General features: G+C 42.6%; 1 protein-coding gene and 1 long non-coding RNA gene across 3 annotated transcripts; one reads left to right on the top strand and one right to left on the bottom strand.

The window, feature by feature from the left end:
- Positions 1 to 8,251: 8,251 nt before the first annotated feature.
- On the top strand, positions 8,252 to 13,306 carry LOC136487226 (uncharacterized). Of its 2 annotated transcripts, none has more exons than XR_010767177.1 (3): positions 8,252 to 9,923; positions 10,629 to 11,029; positions 12,922 to 13,306. It is a non-coding gene; the product is annotated as an uncharacterized lncRNA (long non-coding RNA). The 2 variants fall into 2 exon arrangements; XR_010767176.1 differs by having other exon boundaries at positions 10,629 to 11,174.
- A 2,188-nt stretch (positions 13,307 to 15,494) lies between these two features.
- On the bottom strand, positions 15,495 to 21,607 carry LOC136489621 (putative disease resistance protein RGA3). The gene is made up of 4 exons (XM_066486200.1): positions 20,552 to 21,607; positions 16,946 to 17,491; positions 15,611 to 16,747; positions 15,495 to 15,518 (listed from the first exon to the last, which is right to left on the bottom strand). Exons 1-4 carry the CDS (start codon positions 21,605 to 21,607, stop codon positions 15,495 to 15,497), a joined length of 2,763 nt encoding a protein of 920 aa, XP_066342297.1.
- Between the last annotated feature and the right edge of the window lie 646 nt (positions 21,608 to 22,253).

Raw genomic sequence — 22,253 nt, 5'->3', positions numbered from 1 at the left:
AGTAAATAAGCTTCTTCAGTAAAACAATGAAGCGTAGGTTGGCCAACGTATTGGAAGTGCACCGTCCTTTATTCGAAAATAAGCACAAGACTATGCTTGGAACGGGCCGATTTCAAATGGAATCCGCATGAATGGGCGCAAAATCCCATAAGACTAATATATGGAATACGTGCATTGCAATTGGGCTTTAAATGTTCTCATTCGGGAAATAGGACTATACTACAGAAAGTTTTGTAGTGGCAGCTACAGGAAATGGTCTCTTTGCGTTTTAAATTTGTTGTGTGGCAGCTACGTGGTATTATTAGCTATAGGACGACTAGGATAGTCGAAAGTCGAAATCTGGGCATTATCTACTAGGACGCACTTGATGCATTAAAATATTCATTTATATGCACACTTAGGGTCTTCAGTTTGGTTTATAAGAAATGGTAGACTGAGTAATTTAGTTGTAAATTTTGGACTACTTTACATTATGGTTTGTAATGACATAGGTGGATAATTTAGACAAACATTATATTTAGAGGTTACTTATTGACGAAATCCAAACATAGAGATATGTTAAGCCATAGGATCAAGGGTTCCCGACCGAGAGATCCCACGACCGAGCCTTCCCGGATCACTCGGGGGCTACACCCATCGGGTGCGCTCACGCGCACCCTCCGGCTAAGGCATTGGGCCGAACCCGAGCATGCCCGGCGCCTCTGCTTGGGGCTCGGGGGCTCGCCCGAGCCCCAGGCTCCCGATCGAAGGGAGCATGGACCTGATCCTTAGCTCCTTCCTGGCACTGCCCCGCGGGCGCGGCACTGTCAACCACTCCTCCGAAAGGGTCACGCACTGGGCGTGACGCAAGAAGCCAAACTCCTCCGCTAGCCTCGGGGTCTCCAGGGCTTCCGGGCTCGCGCGTTAGCCCCCCAAGCCGGCTATCTTCGCCACCAAGAAGCCTCCAGACAGTGCACCTGGTGAAGAACGGTCCAAGCCGACACAGCCTGACATTCAGCGTGTCAAAACAGAGTAGCCGGACGATGCCTAGGGCTTCTTCGGCTCCACGACATCGCCATGGTCCACATGACGCCACGGCAAGACCATCCTGGACTCCAGCGCATGTAGACCATCGGCTAAACTCTCACAAACCATCATGTACCTTACCTACCTTGTTATGTAAGGGGAGGTCGGATCCTAAGATGGGAGAGGACGATTCCAGAACACAATTCTAGACAATCCAGAGACGGATCGTTGGACTCCTCAGCAAACCAGTTCGTGCTATGCATCAAGAGCAAATCCACCCTGAGAGGGGCACCGAGATCTCCTTCCCCTTCCTCCGATCGTCTTCCTCCTCTTCGGCGAGGGGAAAGGCTCCACCGGCGGTGAGGCTTCGCTAGGATCAGCACCGAGTGATCCCCTACAAATCTCTCTCTCTTACACTCTGTTGTAACCCCCAGATTTTGGGTGCTCTTGAGTATAAGGATCATCAGCTGCTGGATGTAGGGACCCGAGAGCCCGAACCAGGATAAACCGTTGTGTCCCTTCTGTTGATTCTTGTGTTCTTGAGTCCACCCAAGACACTGGAGACATGTACTCTGACACTAACACAAACAACAATGCTTGCCGCGGTTCTGATCCCGTGACAGCTGGCGCTCTAGGTAGGGGAGGACGTCAAGTGTGATTCCTGCTCTATAGTGGCCGGAGCCACCCGCCTCGTCGCCAGAGCAAGTGGCGCCGCCCTAGACGGTGGCGTCCGCTTCCCCGACGAGTTCTCCATCACGGCCAGCACCTTCGCTCCGGGCCAGGTCCTCAACTTTGGGAGCCTGGCCTACGTCGCCGACCACTATAGCGAGCTCCGCCCACTCAAGGAGGCTCCGCCCGCTCAAGTGTAATTTGACCATGGTCCTTCTATATGACCGGGACACTTAGATTCGCCAACATATTAAAAGTGTGCCATTTTGTAAAGATTTGCGGTAGGGCACTCTTCAATGGTGGTCTTTGCTAAGGGATACTGCTCACTGTTGTCTTGGCTACAAAGTACTTTTCAATGATGGTAATTGGTTCTTAGATAATGTAGCTATTAAAATAATATTTCTAAGGACTACTTTGGAGAGAGAAGTTAAAAGTGACCCAAATGCACCTGACTATTATAATACAAACCTTTAATAGTTATCCAAAAATTCATAATTGCATATAAAGTTGGGTGAACGCGAACATTATATCAAAATTGTAGTGCTTAGTGAGATCTATAATTTTGTTGTTCACAAGATTTGGATTGAAAATTATTTATAGTATGAAATCAAATTCCCAAATACTAAATTCAAAGTTAGAATATCTTAAGTTATTAAGAATGTTGAATATTCATTTTATTATTTTATATTTTTAAATTTGAAATTTAACATTTTAAAACGTCTGTTCCAATGTTCGAAGTAATTTGAAATTCCTAAATTTTGGATTTCAAAATTTAAGAAGTGAATCTATATTACTTCAGATAAAAAATTATCATCTACAAAGTTTAGATCCTATTGATAACTACAAATTTCGTATATACCATGTCAATATCTGAGATCATTTATATTTATAGATTTTGTCAAAATTTGATTATTTCAAAGGAAGTTTTGGCAACCTAAATAGTTTGAAACAAAGAATTTGTCAATTACAAAGCTATTGATATTATTGAGCTCTACAATTTTGATTATATTTAAAGTTTATGTTCATACGATTTCATATGCAAAAGTTATGAATTTTTTAGATAACTATTAATTGTTGCACTATAATAGTCAGGGGTATTTTGGTCACTATTAACTTCCACTATAATTGATGTTACATTTCAAATACCATCAAATTTCAAATAGCTAGACTTCATACGGAGCTAGCCATGCACTAAATCTTTCATTGGAGTGAATAATAGCTAACTTGATCCTAGTGTTTTGTTGTTACATTTGATTATTTCTTCTAGATCATAGTTTTACTGGTCTCCTTTTATAAGCTGGTGTTCCTAGCACGAATGCTTAGATTTAACGGAACTCCGATCCATATGCTTTCTATCAAAATCAAGTATATAGCCTTGTTGTATAAAGTATGGATAGACAACTAACCTGATCAGGCTGCAGCTGCTTCTTGAGCAAAGACCAAGCATCATCATTCTCTAGAGGGTTGACACGGTGTTGATGCAGGGGGGCTTGCATCTGTTGGGGTAGGTGTGCAGATCTTGTGGTGACAAGGACCCTGCTTCCAGGTTGTTTCTTGCTAGCATTTCTGACTGGGACACTAAGCACGACGTTCCACACTTTCTGGCTCCACACGTCATCCATCACTAGCAGAAACCTTCCACTGGACAGCGTGTGGAATAGGGTCTTCGTCACAGTGTTTTTGTCCTTCTCGGCACCATGGTCGCCTCCCTGCTCACGTTGGTAGCCAAGGAACTTTGGAAGGAGCGCAATGAATGGTGCTTCCGTGGATCTTCAACCTCAGTCCAGCATCTACTCGCAACCATTCGGCACACTGCGGGTCAATGGATCGAAACTGGGGCTACCAATTTAGATCGTTAATTAGCAAGTAATAGTGTAGTCATTTCTTGTTTTGCCTCGGTGGGACGAGCCTTCACTATAATCCTTTACTCCCCCCCCCCCACCCCCACAGTCCGCCTTTCATGGGGCGCATCGTTGTATCACAACAAACTTTCTCCTAATGCAGAGATAACCAACCGTTTTGTATATTAGAGAAAAAAAAAGGAGAGATTAAAGAGGAAGGCAAATTAATAAAGGAAGAAATGCTGACTTGCGTACGTAGGCACTATACACTACGCAGGCATACATGCGTATAGAGGACGAGTTGTGGCTTTGAGAATATATACAGCGAGATGGATAGAGCTCAGCATCATCATTGATTGAGCTCAGCATCATCATAGATCCAACGAAGATGTATGTACACGCACCTTGCTACTCTCCGTGGATCTCAGTTGTATACCACCACCAGGTTGTAGTCTCCTCTCCTCTCCCTCTGGTACATGGAAATAAAAGGATTATTGGATCGCCGGGCTGCCCTTGGTGAAGCCGAAGCAGCTTTGTGGTGAATGATGAGAGTCTGATAAGGAGGACAGGGCTTGTCTGTATAGTTCGTGATGGTGGTACCTAGCGCGCTACCTAGCAGCCATCGTGTGTGTGAACTGTGAACCCAGGGGCTCGCATAGATATAGATCTCGACCACCGCTGGTAGGTTTCATAGATATACATGAAAGGACTATGTGAAATCAATAATTGAAGAAAATCTAGCAAGTAGGTTTCTTAGAATAGGTTTTGTGTCCTGTCATCTATCTTCTCCATCCTATCATAAGCCTGTCACGCTTAGTCCTCGTGTAGACAGTTTTTTTATAACATATTGGTCCTCATGTAGGCATAGTTTTTTATAACATATGTAACCCAAAAACATAAAATCTAGCAAGTACACTCTTAATCACCATTTATAATAATAAGTGTTGGATCAGTATTGTTTTCTAAATAATTACTAACCTCTGCTGTTATGATGAACTGGGTTTGAACTTAACTTGATGATAAAAAACTCTAGTAATAATTAAATTTAAAATTTGAAAATTAAAATCTAGACATAGGATGCAACAAGTAGTTCCACTATAACTAAAATGAAAGTTTTAACTAAATAGATATTGAAGATACACTGAGGTGTCATGTTGAGGGGAAGAACTATGTATATGGAAGACAAAACATATAGATCAATAATTGATAGGTTTATCACAATTGAAGAGATATCACATAGTATCTATACACATGTTGAGTTTGAAAATGATCAGAACGAAAAAGCATGCTAATTAATATTCATATTTTTATTAGTTATAGTTATAATATGAACTCTAATACTTATGTCTTATATAAGATTAGAGGCCGCGGAAAGCACGGCTGAGAGCAAGTATAATAGCATGTTGTAAGCTGGCTAGATGCTGGGGTGGAGGAGAGGGGAGAGGAGAGAGGAGAGAGGAGAAGCGAGCTGTAAGCTTACAGCCGGCTTACGCACAAGAACAAAAAAAACTTTATGAGAGAGATAAGTGGACCATGTATTAATAGTGAAGAGCTAACTATTATATGAGTGGGCTAAGAGAAGACTATAAAGAACCCAGCAAGCCGGCTATATTATTAGCCTTGCTCTGCAGTCCTAGTTAACAAAGTACTCCTATACATTCAAGCACACATTTTGATATTTAGTTGGATAGTTCCATGAACGTGGAGCCTCCTTCAATCACCAGATTTTCCTTCTATTTATTCCATTATATTATGAGTAATGGCAGCAGCTCTCCGATCCATTGTTCCTGATTGTACTAGGCACGCCGTCGGAGACTTTTGTCCATCGGGGCTGCTGGCTCAATAATTCCGGTGCATGCCTGCCCGGTCAGTTGGTCGATATGTCTTCATCAGTCATCACTTCATGACAAGTTTTTGAGGTGCTTATCCCTATCCGTCCATGTAACCTACCAGCTACACATTACTCCAGTCTGTACGTGTCTTCGTCAGGGCCGGTCCAGAGTATTTTTTTTTACCTAGAACCAAACTAAAATTTTAAGCCTTTTTATATGAATATGATAATACTACTATTAGTACTACTCACTGATTGCTAGTTATACACATATACGAAATGTTACTAATAAGCAGTTAATTATATGCAAAAACAATATTTATATGAAATAATTTGTATACATATTAAATTACCTTAAAATTTTCTTCTAACATTTTTTAATCATTGCCCGAAGCATACTTTCTTGATGACATGGTTATGTTAAAATTTAGAGAAACAATTATGAACTGCAGTTTCGTAAAATAGGGTAACTGCAATTATTAATCCGTACGTACACAATTAGGGATCATAGGATTATAGGAATAGCCGAATAGGACAGAGCCTACCTGATTGCTGCCGCCTGCCTGAAGCCTGATGGTGATGGAATTGGAAGCCGGCTCGCCCAGACGCCCAGTGCAGATCACGTCACGGACAGGAGTGCCGCGTGTGGTGTGCAGGGTCGCGGATTTGCCCGGCCGGCCGGCGACTCGCTGCCTCGTGGCTCGCACAGCGGCGCAGAAGGAAAGGAAGTCCAGCACCGGTTTCAAAAGAAAGGAAGCGGAGAAGTCGCGTTGCGTGATCACTGGTGTCGCCGTCGATACATCTGGCATATTTGGGCAGTACTGTATGCATACCTGGGGAGGGGCCGGGCCTGATCTTCATCAGTATAAAACGCCTTAGACAAGCTTTATTTTGCTGACCAACGGTGCCAAATTGTTTGTTTGTATATGTTTTTTTTTTCTCTCTTTTCTTGATTCCAATGCATATATATTTGTTTGTATGTCTTTTCTCATTTCTTGGTTCCGATGTATGCCAGGTCATCAGTCAGCGATCCAGTTGGAAAGTAGTAGTAACAGGGGAAATTAAATGGGGGTGCAACCGAGCAAGAGCCAAGAGGTACGTGAGGCGAGCGACACGCGACCAAGTTCTACGCTGGCACATAAATTTTCAGGACCAGCAAAATGAGGGCCAACTCTCTAGTGGGGGCCAAGCCTGGGGCTATAAATCTCGATGAAAATAAATTAAGTACTAAAATTTGAAATTTTTAAAAGACCTTGGATGGAGAAATGATCAAAATAAAAGTTGTAGATCTCGAAAAGTTATAGAACTTTGTAGTTGACAGCTTTTTTTTCATTCGAAATCATTTTGACAAGGAAAACTCTGTTTGAATTTGTCACATTTAAAATTTGAATTTTTCAAATGGCCTTAAATGGAGAATCAGCCTAAACCAAAGTTATAGATCTCAAAAAGTTAAACAACTCTGTAGTTGACAAAATTTTCATTTGAAATCATCTAACTAAGGATAATTACGTGTAAAGTTGGTACATTTGAAATTCAAATTTTGCAAATGACCTCGGATGGAGAAATGACCAAAATAAAAGTTGTAGATCTCGAAAAGTTAAAAAACTTTGTAGTTGACAACTTTTTCATTTGAATTCGTTAAGGGTCTCAAACACTTATTTCAAATTTAGTTCAGTATAATATGAGGAGAAAAAAAATCTATAGTTCACACAAGTGTCAATGGGGTGGAGTGGTAGATGAGGTTACGCGCAAGGGCGAGGTCAGGGGTTCGAACCCCCATAGCCGCATAGTGCGCGAAAAAATACACGACTTGCAGCTGACAGGTGGGGGCCTCCTGGGATTAAAAAAAATTGCTATTTTTTTGGCCCGGAATCGGGATTTTTGGAAAATAATTAACCGAGACGGGCGTTAATGGTACCCGCCTCGGTTAATCCATATTAACCGAGGCGGACAATCCAACCGCCTCCGTTAAGGCTGGATTAACCGTGACCTTTTGACGGAGACGGACCGCTTGCCCGCCTCAGTTAAGCGATTGCCCGCCTCGGATAAGTTTCCTGTAGTAGTGATTAAACTTGATAATATTCAAATTCAAAGAGACATCACAACCAATTATAACGGCACAAGAAATATACATCAGAGACAATTATATTTCCATGTATCCACAAACACAAATACTCATCTATCAAGTATACAACAAACAGATATACATCAATGCTTTGAACTCATATGTTGTTTGAAGTCTTGAAATTCACTAAAAATCATCTCTATTCAGATCTAGCCTAGCAAAATCAACAAGGTGTGGAGCTCGGAGGCGGTGGTCGAAGGCAAGGTGAAGGTCAAGTAGGGACGTGCCGTGCCGATGGACCGGGAGCGGTGAAGGACGGACGTGAGGCTTGGACCGAGGGACCAGGAGGCCGGGTGACCAGCCGCGGTGGCTGACATCTGGGGACATCGATAAGCGCAAGTGTATATGGAGGAGTGACCGTGTTGACCGAGTCAAGATGGCGGACGTGCAAGTCGAGCGAGGCTCTGGAAGACTTGGAGCCCGGGCGGTCGAGGACGAAGGTGACACGCGTCGAGTGGTTGGGGACGCGTATGGAGTACGCTACTCACAGCGGTTTGGTGGGTTGAGCCTCAAAACCACTAGGTGACGGTTTCACGGGTTTGACCTCAATACCCGGGCGGAGGTTCCGAGGAGGAATGGATGACACGTGGTGGCATCGAGGAGTTCGCGTCGAGGCGAAACTATCTCATGAAGGGCGCCGTGGCCATCGGATGAAGACTATCTCGGGTTAGACCATAACGCCCCTGGGTTGAGTGGTTTGACTCAAAATTATCTACAGCAAAACTGGGATTGTGTAATAACCCAGTTAAATAGGATGAGGCTGCCCCAATCACTGTTACCTCTCCCATTTCATTTTCTCCTTGCCCTAGATTTCCCCTCCTTTAGTGTTCTTGAGAGAGGTCCACAGATTATTCACTCATATGTGTAATTCGAGTTTGGAACATGAGATTTGCTGGGAAGTGAGGCCCTTACCTCACGTTCCCCTTCGGGGTTCATCTCTTTGAGCTGTGTATTTTTGTGTTTGCTGTTCTATGTTCGTCGTCCTTCTCCCTCCCCTTTCTTGCTTCATCTTTTTGGATTGAGATGTTTTGGGGAGTTTTTGGTTGATCCATGACGAGCTAGGACATGTGCTGAACTAATCCCTCCAGTGATTCAAATCAATTTGGCACGAGCTCGTAGATCGATCTGGTTTTTGGTTTTGAGGAGAAAAACTCGTTCTTGTCTACAATCTGAATTTTTCCCAGAGTTTGGGTTAATGACAGACGATGATTTCTTGGGGATAGATTTGTAGCAAGTCGAATTTCTCATGTGCAAATTCTGGGGACGAATCATTGAGGTTTGGGTAGGATTTGGTTGAATATCTTGTTGCCGCCTTTCCTGTCCATTCTTTACTGTTCGTCGTCAGGTTCTTGCTGTGGTTCCGTGAGGGCACCTGTGAGCTGCCAGTGCTAGCATCCTGGTCGTGTGCATCAATCCTCCAGGCGAGCACCTGTTTTCCTCCGGTCGTTCTGTTAGTTTCCTGTTCATTCTTTTGCTCGCCCCTTTCTGTTCCTTGCGCACGAGTGCTCTGTTGGATGCGTCGAGGTATCAGGGTTGGGCTCCAGTGAGCATCCGCTCAGCCCAGGCTGCTCCGGTCTCCTTGGCGCCTGCGGCTCTCGTTCCCAGTGCCGGCTGCGAGCAGACCCGCGACTGCTCGGTCCCCATCGTTCTCGTCCAGGAAGCGTCGCTCAGCTCAGGCGCAGACAGTCTGCCATCAGGGTGCGGACAGTCTGCCGCTGCAGCGCACGTCGAGACCAGAACTATTTTCTCAGTCGTTTTTCGGAGTTTGAACGCCAGACAGTCCGGGTTGGACTGCAGACAGTCCGGGAGTGGAACTGCAGACAGTCCGGGCCTAGACCGCAGACTGTCCACCCCTGTCCAGTGTGTGCTGATTTTTCGCGTTCCATCGTGTGCTCGTTTCCGTTGGTTCTCGATTGTTTCGAAGTCCTCTGTGGTCATCACCGGAGGTACCCAGCCCCCTGCTGGCTCATGAACAAGTCGATCTTGCCTGCGTTTGCTTTTGGGGTTTGATTTTGGGACAGCGGCCAAATATTTCGAAAGAAATTTGAGGCTCTCATTCACCCCCTTTGTTCGCCGTTTCTTGTCCTTCATAATCCGAACTCATGCCATGTGTGCAGGATTTAGGTGGTACTTATGCAGACATGCCTAGCTATGTACTAACTCACCTCACCAGTTATTGATAATATCTGAATTCACAATTCAGTAGTCGAGGTCTATTACTGTTAATTGCAGAGGTTACTATTTGAAGGTTGGTACGATAATGTTGCAGATGTGTTGACTCCTTTCTCTGCCTGCATTGGAAATTGGAATGGATCTGGTCTGTGGCTCAACTCTGAGCTTTGAAGCCATGGAAGCAAGAAAGCCCAACGCTGAAGTTTGAAGCGATGGAAGGAAGCTAAGAAAGCAAGCACTGTATGTTGACCCAATTGTGGATCAGTTAAGATCAGAGCTGGTATGAGTATGTTCCTTGCAGTGCCAAAAAGTGCAGGATATAGGCATATAGCAGCTGCATTTTGTCTTGGGAATGCAGAAAATTTGCCCTTAAGAGCATATACCCCCGTTGGATGCAAATTCAATTATACCTTTATCTTTAGAATCTATGCAGAGCAAGCACACATTTTACCGTGATCTACTACTTTCATGTGCTGGTACTATTGGCAAGGCTGAAACATGGCTTATATATGCCACACTCTCTGAATTATATCTCCAAGCCATATCTGATCAGTCATCACTTTTAATTATAATGACGTGTCTGTTGTGATATGGTCATTTTAATTTAAGCATGTGCGTCTTGATATATACTATGGTATCCTACTAACGGTCCTTCAAGCCAAGGCTCGACAACAATATACTGCTACCTCCGTTCCAAAATGGATTCAATTCTCAAATAGCATTAGACAAAAAATTTAACTAAATTTGTATAAAAATATATTACTGCTTATCATACTACTAAGTAAGCATTCATGAGATTTTTCATTGAATATATCTTCATAATATACCTGCTTGGAGTGTTAAACACTGATACTATTTTACATAAACTCAGTCAGATTAAGATTAGTTTGACTCTGACCAAATCTAGATTTACATCTTTCTAGGGCAGAGGTAGTACATCGGTACATCCATAACACATACTGTTTCCTGCATTAATTTTGATTAGGTGGTGACGAATGAAAGTGTCATGCCGTCATGCTGTCTATGACTATGCATCTGACGTCGGCAAGAAAAAAAAAAGTATCTCAGATGACAGTCGATTTTTTTTTATCTGATGGCCTGCCAAGTGTGCAAAGATTCAGGTTCAGGTGCTACTGAACTACTGATAGACAGACAGGCCTAATATGATTCAGGCAAAGGAGTCAGCAATCTCAAGCAATTACAGTAGCATGTTACAGTAACATAGTAATCCAGTACTACTGAGTTTTAGAGGTTACTGAGTTTTAGTGACGAGCATGTTGCCAACTTGCCATGATGGAACGATGACTCTCCTTTGGAATCTGTAGCTCAACTCTGATTCTCTGTGAAGCCAAGGAAGCAGGCACTGTGGATCTCTGTCAAGAGCTGGTAAGACTAGAGCATGTTACTTGAGATATCAAAAAGTGCAGTAGATAGCTGCGTCATTTTGTCTTGAGAATCTACTTTAATCTGGCCCGTTGGAGTCGAGCTTGTCAGATTCCACCTCCAGCCGCTTCTGCTTTAGCTGTTGCAAGTAATCTATCCGCCTCCATTTCACTTTCGTCTGTTTTTTTCTTCTTTTTTTGTGCGAACCAGGTGTGCCAAAAAAGGCATGCCAAATCCAGCGGTCATAGGAGGTAGCAGCTTGGAGCATGATAGTGGGTACCTTATAGTCACCACGGGTAAATTGTCCCTTCCATGCAACTGGGCAATTTCCCCATCGCCAATGCATGGAATCAAGACTTCCCAACATCCCTAGAAACCCTCGTGCTTCTCCAACTTGAAGTAACCGTTGGATATCCTCACCATTAGGTCTTCTAAGATATTTCTCCCCATATATGTGTCTAATACCTTGAACAAACTTGATTACACACTCTAAAGCTATGGTTTCAGCAATTCCAAATGCTTCATCCATAAGGTGATCCGGCCATATGCTAACATTCGGAGGGCAGCCCTCCATTTCTGCAGCGGTGAAAGACCAACCTTACCGAATGCATCTCTCCTTAACTGAAAATACGGGGACCAATTTTCTAAGGCTTCCACAATTTGCAAAAATATGTGCTTTCTCATCCGAAATTTGCATGTACTTTTATATCTTTTCCATTCTAACCTTTTTCCTTCGATGCTTCTACTGTTTTCTCTAGTGCACTTGCTCTCTTCAACATAGCATCGTGAAACATAACCATGTCTTCATCTGGCTGCGAGCCTAGGGGAGATTGTGGTATGGCCTTTCCCTTTCCTTTTCCTCTCATCCTAGCTTTTGCTTTCTTCTGCCCCTCTAGGCACACTTCTTTGAATGTCTCCCCCTTGTTTGTGTCTTGGTTGGAAGATGAAGTGTATGCTCCAGATTCATCTACTTTTGTCCTTTTGTTCTTCTCTGAACAATCCATACCAGATATACAGTATACTTCTATACTATTTGGGTTCCTTCCTTAGAATCTTCTAGATATATTCAAGCGTAAATGGCTTTTTCTTGTTTTCTCTTTTGAATGTTGCACATGCTTTGTCCATCAGCATGTCATCAGATTCCTCACTACAAAAGGTCATTCGACCATAGACCCCATTGAACTTGGTAACAACTGCATTAATTCTTCCCCAATGGCTTTTGAGCTATCCCTTTGACCTTCTTCTTGCACCTTTAGCCAGGCCTGAATTGAACGCTTCTGCTATCTTGTTCTAGTAGGCCTCTCTGCTCTGATCTGTACCACAAATTGGATCTACTGAATGCTTAATCCAAAGATTTACAAGGTGTAAGTTCTCGTCCTCAATGTAATTAATTCTCACAGCCCTCCTTCCTTCATCAGGGCTGCTGGCGCTTGAATCTTCCTTTTCTTCATCTTGCTCCAGCTCTCTTATTTGCGATTGCGGGGTTGTTGAATCTAAGCCATGCGAGGATGCACCACCACCAGCACCTACAAACATTCCACCTGAGAAGCTAAAGTTGGGTAGTGGTTGAAAACCTTGATAACTTGGTGAACACTGGGCATACTGTTGGAGGTTGCCTACACCACCAAAGGGATTCAAGTTGTGCATGGCATGAGTAGGTTGACTATGTTGGGGATAATGCGAGTGGTTGAATGGTGGTGGTGGGGTGGGGAACTGAGTCTGGTTGAAAGTGTTGGGTGCGAAATTTGGCATGTGCTGGAAGCATGTGTTATCTGCTGTTGGATTTCTCGGATCAGTGGCGAGCAACCTACCAAAACTTCCCTCTGAGGGCTCCATATGAACTAAGAAATATGAGTATTGAGTTGTTTTGATTTTGCTTCTCTATTTTTGTGTAGGCTGTTGGGAACAAGGAGGCAGGGAAAGATTGATGGGAGCAAAGGAGGAGGCCGCTGGAACCAGGAGGCAGGGGGGATTGTTGGGAGGAAGGAAGCAGGCTGCTGGGGCTGGGGCTCCTTTTGAAGAAGCGCTGTGCTGTAGCAAGCAACAAGGAACACTGTTTTTTTAAGGCAATGGTCAAGTGACGCTGCATTTCACTTGACCGTTGAAATCTGAATGCTCATCAGCTCATGGCAGTTGGAACCGTTGGAGCTGTGTCATGTGTCAGAGTGATATATTTTTTTATTGCAAAGGGGGCGGGTTCTATATCTTGGACCAGCTCCTCCATCGAAACCACCCCACATTGGGACGTACCGGATCTTATACTTGCATTAAATGCATAGAACCGGCTTCAACCACTACTACAAAAACGATTTGTAGCAACACCTTGCTTTCTTTGTAGGGGCGGCTCTATATTGAGCCGCCCCTACAAATGGTTGTCAAATGAGCTGCCCTTACAAATGGATTTATAGGGGCGGCCGGTGTTATCAGTCGCCCCTACAAATGACCCGATTTGTAGGGGCGGCTCTATATCCAGCCGTCCCTACAAATCGGATTTGTAGGGGCAGCTCAATATTGAAGTGCCCATACAAATAAACGTCGAGTATTAAAAATTAAGTACTAAAATTCAAATTTTGTAAACAACCTCGGATGGAGAAACAATCAAAATAAAAGTTGTAGATCTCAAAAAGTTATGAAACTTTATAGTTGACAACTTTTTGATTTGAAATTATCTTGTCAAGGAAAACTATGTTTGAATTTTCAAAAATTTGAAATTTGAATTTTTTAAAAGACCTCGGATGGACAAACATTAAAAATGAAAGTTGTAGATCTTGAAAAGTTATGAAACTTTGTAGTTGATAACTATCTCATTTGAAATCATCTTGTCATGGAAAACTACATTCGAATTTCTCAAATTTGAAATTCAAATTTTATAAGTGACCTCGGATGGAGAAACTACCAAAATGAAAGTTGTAGATCCCGAAAAGTTTTAAAACTTTGTAATTGACAACTTTTTCATTTGAATTAGTTTAGGGCCTCAAATAATTAATTTATGCTCAGTTTTGTATAATATGTGGGGAACCAAACTAGAATATAGACACAAGTGATCGTGAGGTGCAGTGGTGGACGAGTTTATGTGCGAGCGAGAGGTTGCGGGTTTGAAACCCGGCCGACGCAAAGTGTGCAAAAATTGTGAAAAAAATGCTGCAACGATAGAGTGGGTGTGTATGGCTGCCGGTGGGGACCTCCTCGGATAAAAGAAAATTGCTATTTTTTTGCCCCTTTTTTGTGATTTCTGAAAATTGATTTGTAAGGGCGGCTCAATATCCAGCCGCCCCTACAAATCGATTTGTAGGGGTGACTGATACCACCAGCCAAAAACGGCCTCTACAAATCAGCGATTTGTAGCCACCCCTTCGTAGGAGCGGTTGACAAAACCGCCTCTACAAAGGGTTATGAGCCGCCCCTAAAAAACAATTTTTACGTAGTGAACATAGACACTGCCGATGCTCTAAGCTGGCATGTTTTGTTGGATTCCATTCCATTCCTTGTGTACATACACACGTAGGAATTATGTACATGCTACTATTTTCTTTTCCAGAAAGATTATGTACATGCTACTTACGGATATCTTGTTCTACAAGTGGAATTGTGAATTGGTCTGTCGGGCAATACAGGGTGGCTTTTATTTTTTTTGGTCATTTTGCTTCACAAGTTTTTTTTAGACGATTTTGCTTCACAATGTTAGAATGACGGATTTAAGACAAAAAGAATGACGGACAAATAGTGTCGATTTGACCACCAAAGCCACCATGCTGGGTTCATCTGTTATCCACAGCTCACAAGGAAGGCTCGTTCTGGACATTTGCCCTGTCTGCGTCAGAAAGCAGAGCACATCATAATCACCATGATGATCTGGCAGGGATCAGCATACCATTATGGTGCTCCTATGTCTGCTCCCTGTTTATTACAAATCCTGCACCTCAGGTCCATTACTTGTACAAATATACATAGGTCCATTACTTCAATAAAAAACATACATAGTAGATGAAATATAGAGGCCCAAGTAATACAAGAGCGCCTCCGGTTACAATGATTCCTCAGTATGTCGTTCGTAGGCCTCTGTACACAGTCTGGGTGTGACCCACCGGCAGCATCAAGCAGAGCAATTGAGCAAAACAGAGTACTGGCCGCTGCAAGCTAGCAGGATGCGGCTCCGCCATAAGGATCCCTGCATATATATTAGTTACATACAGGATCAATGGATAATGATACTTCAAAATTGAGTGCGTATTAAGCGGTACTACTACGTAGTAAGTACTACGACTGCACATGTAGGTGCGGTGCACTGCACTGTGAACCAAAAGTAATGTGGAACACTTGTTACCTGAAAATATTAGTACGTGATTTATTTCTGGTATGGTCGTGCAGCAATTAGTCTTCATCTTCAGCACGAATGGTCCGTGACTTGATATGGCTGATCTTGTCGTACTCAGATGAGCTTCCTGTTAACAAGGACTCATACAACTCCTTATTGCAAGTCAATTTGAGATATCTTGGTGTTACTGTTGTCAGATATTCCGGAACTGTCTCCATGGTGCCGTCCTCCATCTCCATGCTGTCAAGTGACGAGACTCCTCCTAGCACCTCCACATTTGGGCAGTATAAGATCTCGATTTTGTGCAGCTTAGAGAGATTGCTGATCCTTCTCAGCTTGGGGCAGTCGAATACTCTAAGTTCCACAACTGAAGGGAAGTTCTCTATATATGTCAGGTTGCTCATCTTGATCAGGTGCAGTTCTCTTAGAGCATGCCTCCTGCTACTGGCGAGCCCAGGTGGAAGACAGCTCAGCTTGCAGTTACCAATTTCGAGACCCTTGAGTGCAGGCATGGCCACAGCATCTACAGTCACATCCTCGCCCTGCTCCTCCCAGACCCATTCCTCCCATTCACACAAGAAAGCCAGAATAAGAGTTGCCAGGTTTGGAAAAGCTACAACTGAACTAGCAGTGACGTCTATACCTCCACCCACTGCCAGGGAGGAGGGTGACTGGAACTCAGGCCCAACACTCTTGATGGCAGGTGCGTCAGTAATGAGCAGAGTCTCCAAACTAGGGAGCTGGCACAGACCGTCAGGGAGTTGGGTGCAATAATGAAGTTTGTCCATCCTTAAAATCCTCAGGCTCTTAAAGCCACATGTAGCTGGAACCATCATCCAATTTGGTAGCCGGCTACCAAAGTATCCCATAATGCTTAGATGCCGTATGCTGGATGGAGGGCTGAGCACCTCAATTACCTCCTCCACTACTCGCTGCTGCTGCTGCTTGTTGGTTTCATCCCTCAATCCCATGAATCCGGTGCTACTCCAATGTAGTACCAAGTAATCAAGGTGCTCCTTGCTACTAATCATGGCCATTCCAGCGGACGAGCTAGCAGACACATTTTCTAGACCATGTAAAGTAAGATCCCTAAGCTGGGACAGAGGCCCTATCTCTTCCAAGCTGCACCAGCCCGTGCCCCCATTCTTGTCCGAATGTACTCGGAACCCAACAAGTATTCTTAGATTTTTTAACTGACCAAACCCCTTGGGTATTAAAACATTGTCATGGGAACCATACATGCTAAGAGTTCTTAGATGCAGAAGCTGTGTAATGCTGCTAGGAAGATGGTCTAGCTGTGGACATCTATAAACCACAATGTGCTGCAAGAACTTCATCCTATGAATGTCTCCAGGTAGCCTACATATATTTGTATCCTCTAAGTGGAGGTATCTCAGGTGCCTCAGCTGACATATAGAGTCAACCAATCTATCACAATCAGTACCCCTTATAAAAAGCACTCTTAGGGTAGACAATCTCCCAAATGAGTCAGTAGGCTGAACATTAATTCTTTTATTTATAATTAATGTTCTTACTGATTTGTGCTTCTGTAGAATATCCCATTCTAGTGCTGACTTGGTTGATCCTATAGACAAGTGACGTACATGGCTGATCTTGGTACCACCATCATCTTGCTGGTCCTGGACCACCAATGATTCTTCTTTAGACATAAACTCTGCAAAAGATCGCACCACGTCATGCATGGTGCATGAGTATGCAGTGAGAGCTGATTCTGGTTCAATAAGATTCCTCGTGATTAGCTCCTGGTAATACCCATCTGCTATTTCTTCTAGCCAATCATCATATGAACTACTGCTTCTGTCTGGTGGATGGATAAATCCCTCACTAATCCACATCGGAACAACATTACGTTGCCAAATAGTTGTACCTTTAGGGAAAAGTGAGCAGTATAGGAAGCACTGCTTCAGCTGGGGAGACAAATCCTCATAGCTCAAGTAGATCGCGTTGTCCAGTTCCTTAGGCAATCCAGCTACTGACCATGCATGATGCTTCAAAACAGCCTCCCAATCACCCTCGCTTCGGGGCTTCGTACTTAGCAGTCCTCCCATCACTTTGATAGCAAGTGGTAAACCTCCACACTTACGGATAATTTTCATCCCAACAACTTTCAGGTGATCTGTTCCATGTACCTACCAGCACAAACAACCATTTCCACTCATAAAACATATTTACAATATTTAATTTGTAAAATAATGGTAAGCAATTAGCCGATTTGTTATACTATATAATCTTTTGTATATGCTGCCCCGCCTGCGCGGACGGAAGAAGCTAAAATGATAAATACTCCCTGTCACAAAAAGAGCAATTATGGGATTCGCGCTAGCCGAAATAGCTCCAGTGACAAAATTTTAAAAAATAATATTAGCATTTATGTCTCCCTACAAATTTACTATGAAAATATATTCTGTAATAATTTAATGGCACTTACTTTGTATCATAAATGTTAGTAGTTTCTTATATAATTTTGGTCAAAATTTAAATTACTTGGCTTCTTGGGAAGTGAGAATTGCATTATTTATGGATCAGAGGGAGTAGAAAGGTTCAGTTTGGAATTTGTGGGCCCACCTCACATTGGGAGCTGTCCATGGCAGTTCTGCCCAATGCATTGGCCGATTTGTTGATGGACGCTAAATTTTTTGTTTCCATTCAGTTAGCTACCTAAATTTGCCTACATCGCACATTTAGGTTGACAAATCGATGACAAATATTTTTGTGCAACTTTTCACAACTGAATATTTGGATGGAAAATTTCGAGAGCCAATCAAGCATGCCTTAAATATGCATAAATTGCCAAAATAAAATTATGATTCAGTGGCCAATCTTACATGTAGATGGGAGAGATGAGCAATTTATTGGAGACTTATAAGTGACCTTAGATTATGTTTAATACTAAAAAAAATAATATTGATGTAAATTTAGAGGTACATTTATTACCTTTTTATAGTCGTACAAGTCGATAATTTAGATGCAGATGTTTATGCTACCTAGATTATTTTTACTAATGAAAAATATGGGTAATTTAGATGCATATTTAGGTGTTATTTTTGTTATTTTCATGATGATAGAGATGGATAATTTTGATGCATATTAGGGGTTTTCTTTAGGTTATTACTAGCAATCATACTTGTGCGTTGCAATGGGAACTTTGTCATGTAGTTAGATTACTCATGTAGTGCTGGATATCTATTTAGTAATCACTTCGTGTGTTTCAATTCATCTAAAATCAAACTCTATATTGTGCCTTGACACATGCTATATTTTTACTCATATGTGTAAGGAGGAAACTCTCAACAATCATGTTATCTGTTCCATTTCATTTTGGAATCGGGCTATGCACCATGCCTAAACACTTAACTTGTACGGACATAGGTAAATGTGGTGGACCATGGTAACACTTGTATTCCAATTTGTTTTGGAAATAGACTCTGCATCATGCTTAGACATCCTACTCTAACTTGTACACAAATGGAATAGATTGAGTCTGTTGGATCCCATCGGGCAATTGTGATTGATGAAAGATAAAGAAACCTTTTGGTCTTTAATATATGAAAGAAGGCCCATGCGTTGCTATGAAAGAATGCCTAAGAGTTTTGAAAAAAGATGTGTCATTTGTCCGGACAAGTTTTTAAATAAAACAAAAAATGAGAATTATTTTTGAATGACGGAAGCAATAATTAATACAGTTTCAAGGGCATCACTAGGAAGTTTTTGGTGCCATTATCCGATGACAGTGTGTAATACTCTGCGTCCAGAATTTGCCTATTCGACCCAGTTCCTTAAGTGCAACAGGCATGCATACACATAGCACCTCTCTTGCACTTCAGTCCTCAATTTGTGTAAAAGGATTAATCCAAAGATGCTATTTTTCAAATGACAAGCCCTCACCCTAATAAATATATAAGGTGGTAATAAACCCACCAATTGTAATTGCTCATGTGCCACATGGGCCAACAACAGGCATCTAACAGGCTGAGGTGTTACATTCATCCCATGAAGGGCTGATGTCCTCGGCAGCTCACCACACACAGCAGATGTCTAGACCCACCCCTTGGTACACCCCTCCCTGGTCACATGCCAAAAGAGTTGATGCTCTGAATACTACCTATAACACCATATGTCCTAAATCTGCTTACAGCCCAGATCCTTACGTGGAACGGGTCTGCATAACACATCTCTTGCACTTTCACTTTGTATAATAAAAAGATTAACCTAGAGGTGCTACAATTGGAATGAAAAGGATTATAAGCTAGCCCTCACGGGCCCTCACGCTCCTAAGCTTCCAAAGTGGTACTAAACGCACCAACTATAACTCCTCATTTGGCAAATGGGACGCATGGGCCAACAACACAACTACATGCTTCTAACGGGCTGGTGTGTTACACAATGTTCACCATGTTTCCAATGAGCCATTGTCAAAACTTTCTGACACTTTTGTGGGATTTAACTTGGAAATCATTCTCAAATATGTGTTGTTTAGGTTATCACTGTGGATGTTGTCTTTAGGATCTCTTAAGCTTTTATGTCTTGTTGCAAGGTGGCTCCTTCCATGTAATGGGGGTCATTCCCTAATATCTGCTATTTTTTTCTTAATAGGTGAATATACAACTAGAGTTTCAACTTAAGATATATCCATAGAAAATTACAATGACTAATAATAGGATAAAAGATGCAGTCCATGACATCGTAGCTCATCATGGACTATAACCATTGCGGACACACAGTTTTGTGATACAAAAAGGAAGAAATAGTGAATATTGATGAAAAACATATAGATTACTTGGTCAAATTATCACACTTCGGTAGAGGTAACAGAGTATGTATATGATTATTATGTATAAAGAATAAAAGAGAGACAAAGGGCACAAAGACAAGCAATTTGATTAGATATAGGTATAAACATTTCCACATACTTCTAAGACTTATGTCTCGAAGGTTCAAACCTGTATAGGTGGACACGTAATGGATTAGTGTGGATAATTTAGATGCATATTCATGAGTCACTTTAGATTCAACAACAAAGCTCGATAATTTGGATGCGTATTTATGGCTTTACTAGGAGTTGTATATTGTAACTAGTTTGTAATACCGTATTTTCTAAACCTACTATGTCAAATTAGGCCCTGAATAGATAGAGTTAAGGGAATAATATGCAGTAAACTACAAAATAAATGGTATATGTGTTCACTAACTTGACCAGGTGTTGGCGGCAACTGTTTGTTGAGCAATGACCAAGCATCATCTTCGTTGAGTGGGCTGACATGATGTTGGTAGAAGGAGGCTCCGGTCCGTAGAGCTAGGTCTTCTAATCTTGTAGTGATTAGCACCCAATTGCCCTGTTGATTTTTACTTGCATTTCTGATTGGAACACTAAGCACATTGCTCCATGCTACATTACTCCACACATCATCCAGGACCAGGAGAAACCTACCCATGGACAAGGTGTTGGTGAGCCTCCGTGAGAGGAGGGTCTTGTCTTGCACCCCACCATGGACTCCCCCAGCATGCTCAATTGCTGTCCTGAGATGCTCAACCTCATCAAAGTGTTGGGTGATGCTTAGCCATATCTTCACTTTGAAGTGCTCTTGGACGGTGGTCTCATTGAAGATCTTCTGGGCCAAGGTGGTTTTGCCCATGCCACCTGTGCCCACAATGGCCACCACTTTGATGTCGTGGTGTCCATTGATGGTTAGCATTTGAGCAAGCTCCCTTGTCTCCCTCTCAATTTTCTCACCAACAATAGCTGACTCAACAAACTCAGATGTCACCTTCTCTCCAGTGGACATCCTCTGTTCTGGGTGGGATCCTAGATTGATGAAGTTGAACTTGTGAGACTCTTCATATATGTTGTCCAGCCTCTGGTTGAGCTCCTTGATGCGGCTGCCAATCTTGTGTGCGAACACAGGATTCCGTAGGCAGGAGAGCAATGCCCGGCAGCAACCTGGAGCCTTTTCAATCGTGCTGCTACCTTTCGACTCCCTCTGCTTGTCAGCTTCGATTTGACATAGGTCTAGGATGTCAGTGGCGTCATACATGGCGTTCTTGAGCTTCAGAACCCATCTTTGCACCCTCAATTCAGTGATGCGCTTCCTCTCAGCGTCAGCAAGGAAGCATTTGATACTTTCCATGTTGTTCTCTAGCTTCTCAATATCGCCAGATATGCCCAGCAACATCTTCACCTCTTCTGTTGCCATGTCAGCTATCAGCTGCATCACGTAGGGTCCCATAGCATCCAAGATTGCGGCCATGGCTCCCCCAGACGTCCGTCCTATACATATACAAGTACATCAGAATCTTACACTTGTTTCATCAGAACAACCACTGGATCATTTATTCTTTTGTGCCACTTGTACTAAATCACCTTATACTAGACCCTCATATAGTTTGGATCATGATAATTCTTTTTTTTCAATCTAGATCTATTGTTTTAAAGTGAATTAGGATTTGCCAGGGGATACTAGACATTTAGTATGCTTACTTACACCAAAAGGGCGAGCAGCTGGGAGTTCAAAGATCAAGACGTTAGTATGCTTATACTTACACCAAAAGGCGAGCAGCGGGGAGTTTAAAACTAACGCTGGAAAAGAACTAGCCTCGCTCAAGCTACCTATTTCGCTCATTCTTTTTTCCTTTTCTTAGAAGGATAGAACTTTCAGTTAACATGTAGATTCGCTACAGATACATTTTACAGGCATGATCCTGCATTAAAGTGAATAGAACATGCATGCATGTATAGCTAGCTAGAGAAACAAACTTCTCCAAGAGGATCTCTACACACCGCTTTATCATAAAATTTAGAAAACAAAACAAAAAGCCAGACTCCTGTAGACTCTCTAAAGCACTCTCCATCTCCTTTGCAATCTAAAACCACCCTTCTCACTCTCCATCAATAGA

Source organism: Miscanthus floridulus, chromosome 10, assembly GCF_019320115.1.
Source record: "Miscanthus floridulus cultivar M001 chromosome 10, ASM1932011v1, whole genome shotgun sequence".
NCBI lineage: Eukaryota > Viridiplantae > Streptophyta > Magnoliopsida > Poales > Poaceae > Miscanthus > Miscanthus floridulus.
Note: the sequence above shows the minus strand (reverse complement) of the source record. Positions and strands in the feature narration are given on the sequence as shown.